We start from the raw sequence: 7,500 nt of genomic DNA on the forward strand, positions 1-7,500 counted from the left end.
ACACTGTACCCACATTATACCCACATTATACCCACATTATACCCACACTGTACCCACGCTGTACTTACATTATACCCACACTGTACCCACATTATACCCACACTGTACCCACATTATACCCACGCTGTACCCACATTATACCCACACTGTATACCCACATTATACCCACTGTACCCACATTATACCCACACTGTACCCACGCTGTACTTACATTATACCCACACTGTACCCACATTATACCCACATTATACCCACGCTGTACCCACACTGTACCCACATTATACCCACACTGTACCCACGCTGTACTTACATTATACCCACACTGTACCCACATCATACCCGCACATTATACCCACACTGTACCCACGCTGTACTTACATTATACCCACACTGTACCCACACTGTACCCGCACTGTACCCACATTATACCCACACTGTACCCACGCTGTACTTACATTATACCCACACTGTACCCACATTATACCCACACTGTACCCACATTATACCCACGCTGTACCCACATTATACCCACACTGTATACCCACATTATACCCACTGTACCCACATTATACCCACACTGTACCCACGCTGTACTTACATTATACCCACACTGTACCCACATTATACCCACATTATACCCACGCTGTACCCACACTGTACCCACATTATACCCACACTGTACCCACGCTGTACTTACATTATACCCACACTGTACCCACATCATACCCGCACATTATACCCACACTGTACCCACGCTGTACTTACATTATACCCACACTGTACCCACATTATACCCACACTGTACCCACATTATACCCACACTGTACCCACATTATACCCGCACTGTACCCACATTATACCCACATTATACCCACACTGTACCCACAATATACCCACACTGTACCCACATTATACCCACACTGTACCCACATTATACCCACACTGTACCCACGCTGTACTTACATTATACCCACACTGTACCCACGCTGTACTTACATTATACCCACACTGTACCCACATTATACCCACACTGTACCCACATTATACCCACACTGTACCCACACTGTACTTACATTATACCCACACTGTACCCACATTATACCCACTGTACCCACATTATACCCACACTGTACCCACGCTGTACCCACACTGTACCCACATTATACCCACACTGTACCCACATTATACCCACACTGTACCCACGCTGTACCCACATTATACCCACACTGTACCCACATTATACCCACACTGTACCCACGCTGTACCCACACTGTACCCACGCTGTACCCACATTATACCCGCACTGTACCCACATTATACCCACATTATAACCACACTGTACCCACATTATACCCACACTGTACCCGCACTGTACCCACATTATACCCACACTGTACCCACGCTGTACTTACATTATACCCACACTGTACCCACATTATACCCACACTGTACCCACATTATACCCACGCTGTACCCACATTATACCCACACTGTATACCCACATTATACCCACTGTACCCACATTATACCCACACTGTACCCACGCTGTACTTACATTATACCCACACTGTACCCACATTATACCCACATTATACCCACATTATACCCACACTGTACCCACGCTGTACTTACATTATACCCACACTGTACCCACATTATACCCACACTGTACCCACATTATACCCACGCTGTACCCACATTATACCCACACTGTATACCCACATTATACCCACTGTACCCACATTATACCCACACTGTACCCACGCTGTACTTACATTATACCCACACATTATACCCACACTGTACCCACATTATACCCGCACTGTACCCACATTATACCCGCACTGTACCCACATTATACCCACACTGTACCCACGCTGTACTTACATTATACCCACACTGTACCCACATTATACCCGCACTGTACCCACGCTGTACCCACATTATACCCACACTGTACCCACATTATACCCACATTATACCCACGCTGTACCCACACTGTACCCACATTATACCCACACTGTACCCACGCTGTACTTACATTATACCCACACTGTACCCACATTATACCCACACTGTACCCACACTGTACCCACATTATACCCACGCTGTACCCACATTATACCCACACTGTATACCCACATTATACCCACTGTACCCACATTATACCCACACTGTACCCACGCTGTACTTACATTATACCCACACTGTACCCACATTATACCCACATTATACCCACGCTGTACCCACACTGTACCCACATTATACCCACACTGTACCCACGCTGTACTTACATTATACCCACACTGTACCCACATCATACCCGCACATTATACCCACACTGTACCCACGCTGTACTTACATTATACCCACACTGTACCCACATTATACCCACACTGTACCCACATTATACCCACACTGTACCCACATTATACCCGCACTGTACCCACACTGTACCCACGCTGTACTTACATTATACCCACAATATACCCACACTGTACCCACATTATACCCACACTGTACCCACATTATACCCACACTGTACCCACGCTGTACTTACATTATACCCACACTGTACCCACGCTGTACTTACATTATACCCACACTGTACCCACATTATACCCACACTGTACCCACATTATACCCACACTGTACCCACACTGTACTTACATTATACCCACACTGTACCCACATTATACCCACACTGTACCCACATTATACCCACACTGTACCCACATTATACCCACACTGTACCCACGCTGTACCCACATTATACCCACACTGTATACCCACATTATACCCACTGTACCCACATTATACCCACGCTGTACCCACATTATACCCACACTGTATACCCACATTATACCCACTGTACCCACATTATACCCACACTGTACCCACGCTGTACCCACATTATACCCACACTGTACCCACAATATACCCACACTGTACCCACATTATACCCACACTGTACCCACATTATACCCGCACTGTACCCACATTATACCCACACTGTACCCACATTATACCCACTTTATACCCACACTGTACCCACATTATACCCACGCTGTACCCACACTGTACCCACACTGTACCCACGCTGTACTTACATTATACCCACACTGTACCCACGCTGTACCCACATTATACCCACACTGTACCCACATTATACCCACACTGTACCCACATTATACCCGCACTGTACCCACATTATACCCGCACTGTACCCACATTATACCCACGCTGTACCCACATTATACCCACACTGTACCCACATTATACCCACGCTGTACCCACATTATACCCACATCATACCCACACTGTACCCACATCATACCCGCACTGTACCCACACTGTACCCACACTGTACCCACATTATACCCACACTGTACCCACATTATACCCACACTGTACCCACATTATACCCACACTGTACCCACATTATACCCACGCTGTACCCACATTATACCCACACTGTACCCACAATATACCCACACTGTACCCACATTATACCCACATTATACCCACACTGTACCCACATTATACCCACATTATACCCACACTGTACCCACATTATACCCACACTGTACCCACATTATACCCACATTATACCCACACTGTACCCACATCATACCCACACTGTACCCACACTGTACCCACACTATACCCACACTGTACCCACATTATACCCACACTGTACCCACACTGTACCCACATTATACCCACACTGTACCCACATTATACCCACGCTGTACCCACATTATACCCACATTATACCCACACTGTACCCACATTATACCCACACTGTACCCACATTATACCCACGCTGTACCCACATTATACCCACACTGTACCCACATTATACCCACACTGTACCCACATTATACCCACACTGTACCCACATTATACCCACATTATACCCACACTGTACCCACATTATACCCACACTGTACCCACATTATACCCACATTATACCCACACTGTACCCACATCATACCCACACTGTACCCACACTGTACCCACACTGTACCCACATCATACCCACACTGTTCCCACACTGTTCCCAGATGAAAGATAGAAAAGCCTAAGCTCACCACGCGCAGTGTTGTGCCCTGTCTGAAGTGGTGTAAAGCATGCTGCCACTGGACTCTGGAGTGATGAGTTACGCTCACTCTCTGGCGGGCTGGTGAAAGTTACGCATCTGAATGCTTGGTGCATAGTCCACATACTTCAGGTCGTGTAGTGAAAGTGATCGCATTAACGATAGTGTGTGTGTGTGTGTGTGTGTGTGTGTGTGTGTGTGTGTGTGTGTGTGTGTTCAGACACGCCCTGCAGCTGAACGTGATAGCCACGCAGCAGCTCCTGGCTCTGGCGCAGCAGATGCAGCAGCTGCTGGTCTTCATCCACATCTCCACCGCGTACGCCAACTGCAACCGCCGCCACATTGATGAGGTCATCTACAGTCCGCCGGTAGAACCCAGCAAGCTCATCCATTCACTGGAGTGAGTGGTCTGCTCTCACAGTGGTGCACTATAACGCAGGAATCGCTGATAAGCTAAACGTATGGAGGGTTTAATCCAGAGGAACCGCTCAGTTCTTTTAACATCACCGTTACATTTATTATGATTATATGATAGCAACAGAACATCCTGCTCTCTGATTGGCTGATAGCTGTGTACACAGACACAGGGAGGCAAATGGGGCATGAATCACTCTGCCAGGGGACCCAGCCTGCCCCCCCTCCCCCCCCCCCCCGTTCTGTCCAGGGGCCGACTGGTCATACCACTCCAGAAAGAGTTGGATAAAAGGGTAGATGATGCTCCAGCAGATTCTAGATTCTTTTCACCAAGCTGTCTGAGAATCACCTGAAAATCACCTAAAAATAACTTGAGAATCACCTGAGAATCACTTAAAAATCACCTGAGAATCACCTGAGAATCACCTGAAAATTACTTGAGAATCACCTGAGAATCACTTGAAAACCACCTGAGAATCACTTAAGAATCACCTTAAAATCACCTTAAAATCACCTAAAAATAACTTGAGAATCACTTAAGAATAACTTAAGAATCACCTGAAAATCACCTGAGAATCACTTGAGAATCATTAAAAAATCACCTTAAAATCACCTAAAAATAACTTGAGAATTACTTAAGAATCACCTGAAAATCACCTGAGAATCACTTGAGAATCACTTAAGAATCACCTATGAATCACCTGAGAATCATTTAAGAATCAACTGAAAATCACCTAAAAATAACTTGAGAATCACTTGAAAACAACCTAAGAATCACTTAAGAATCACCTGAGAATCATTTAAGAATCAACTGAAAATCACCTAAAAATAACTTGAGAATCACCTGAGAATCACTTAAAAATCACCTGAGAATCACCTGAGAATCACCTGAAAATTACTTGAGAATCACCTGAGAATCACTTGAAAACCACCTGAGAATCACTTAAGAATCACCTTAAAATCACCTAAAAATAACTTGAGAATCACTTAAGAATAACTTAAGAATCACCTGAAAATCACCTGAAAATCACCTGAGAATCACTTGAGAATCATTAAAAAATCACCTTAAAATCACCTAAAAATAACTTGAGAATCACTTAAGAATCACCTATGAATCACCTGAGAATCACCTAAAAATAACTTGAGAATCACTTGAAAACAACCTAAGAATCACTTAAGAATCACCTGAGAATCATTTAAGAATCACTTAAAAATCACCTGAGAATCACCTTGCTGCTCTGTGCTCAGGTGGATGGATGACGCCATCGTCCGTGACATCACACCAAAGCTGATCGGTGATTGGCCCAACACGTACACCTACACCAAAGCTCTGGCGGAGACTGTGGTGCAGCAGGAGAGCACCAAGCTCAACGTGGGCATCATCCGCCCCTCCATCGTGGGAGCCAGCTGGCAGGAACCGTTCCCCGTGAGTCGCGTCATGATCGATGTTTCACTCGCTAGTGTTGGGTGGAGCAGCTTTTCTTTTTATAATGACGTTATTATTCATATATTATTAATATAAATATAGTTTATTATAAACTCTGATCACCGCTGTACTGATAATGCGCCGCTAAACCCAGGTCAGCTTCAGTTTATAGATCTGGCTGGTCGTGTTGATGATGTCGGAGTTGTAGATCAGTATTCATCACATGAAACATATAAAGCAGAAATGCTTTCATCTATTACAGTCATATAAACATAAAACTCTAATTTAGCAGAATAATCAGATTTAATAAAGCCTGTACCGCCCCCTGCTGGTGGCTGTAAACACACCTGGTTATTAAGTCTGTATTACACACAGTAGAAGGAAATTCTATATAAATCACTGATTCTGATCATGAGCTACAATCAGGTGATTTAACAGCGGAACTGTATAAATATTAAATATTACATTAACTGTAAATATAAGGAAATGTGTTATTATTATTATTAATGATAGTAATATTGTCTTACTTGTGTGTGTGTGTGTGTTTAGGGCTGGATCGATAACTTTAATGGACCGAGCGGGATCTTTATAGCGGTAATTCTGTTAATAATTATAATAAATGTAATATTGTTATAATCTCTGCATCATCATCAAACCAAACAGAAGAGTTCTGATGTGTGATGTGATCTGAGGGACGTACGGATAAACAGGGGGAGAAACTGAGGGACAGGTGGAGTGAATAACACTGATCATCTCCTCATCACGGCACCTGTTAGTGGGGGGGGGGGGTTATATTATATCAGGCATCAGGTGAACGTTTCATCCTCAGAGTTGATGTTAGAAGCAGGAAAAATGGGCGAGCGTGAGGATCTGAGACCACGGAGCGATGGAAGAAGGTGGCCTGGTCTGATGAATCACGGCCGGGTGTGTGTGTGTCGCTTACCCGGGGAACACACGGCACCAGGATGCATTATGGGAAGAAGGCGAGCCGGCGGAGGCGGTGTGATGCTCTGGGCGACGTTCTGCTGGGAGACCTCGGGTCCTGCCGTCCATGTGGACGTTACTCTCACACGTAGCTCCTACCTGAGCATCGTTACAGACCATGTTCACCCTCTCATGGAGACTCCACCTCACAACTTACAGGAGTTACAGGATCTGCTGCTGACATGCTGGTGCCAGATACCAGGGTCAGGGGGAACCAACCAACAATATTAGGAAGGTGGTCATAATGTTATGCCTGATCTGTGTATGTCTGTTTAAGAAGTGTGTGTGTGTGTGTGTGTGTGTGTGTGTGTGTGTGTGTGTGTGTGTGTGTGTGTGTGTGTAGGCGGGTAAAGGTATCTTGAGGACGATGAGAGCCAGTAATGATGCCGTAGCAGATCTGATTCCCGTCGACGTGGTGGTCAACCTCACCATCGCTGCAGGGTGGCACACAGCTGTACACAGGTACACACACACACACACACAGGTACACACACACAGGTACACACACACACACACACACACACACACACTCTCTCACTCACACACACACACACACACACACACACACACACAC

At 45.3% G+C, this 7,500-nt stretch overlaps 1 protein-coding gene across 2 annotated transcripts in view; it reads left to right on the forward strand.

The window, feature by feature from the left end:
* The window catches only part of si:dkey-97m3.1 (fatty acyl-CoA reductase 1), a 36,724-nt gene that overhangs the window by 15,142 nt on the left and 14,082 nt on the right, over positions 1 to 7,500 (forward strand). For both annotated transcript variants that reach the window (XM_062997295.1, XM_062997306.1), the window contains exons 4-7: positions 4,323 to 4,502; positions 5,765 to 5,942; positions 6,492 to 6,536; positions 7,270 to 7,388. In XM_062997295.1, the coding sequence (XP_062853365.1) occupies positions 4,323 to 4,502; positions 5,765 to 5,942; positions 6,492 to 6,536; positions 7,270 to 7,388 (522 nt within the window). The remainder of the gene's footprint in view (positions 1 to 4,322; positions 4,503 to 5,764; positions 5,943 to 6,491; positions 6,537 to 7,269; positions 7,389 to 7,500) is intronic.

This window comes from Trichomycterus rosablanca, chromosome 1 (assembly GCF_030014385.1).
Source record: "Trichomycterus rosablanca isolate fTriRos1 chromosome 1, fTriRos1.hap1, whole genome shotgun sequence".
Taxonomy (NCBI): Eukaryota; Metazoa; Chordata; class Actinopteri; order Siluriformes; family Trichomycteridae; genus Trichomycterus; species Trichomycterus rosablanca.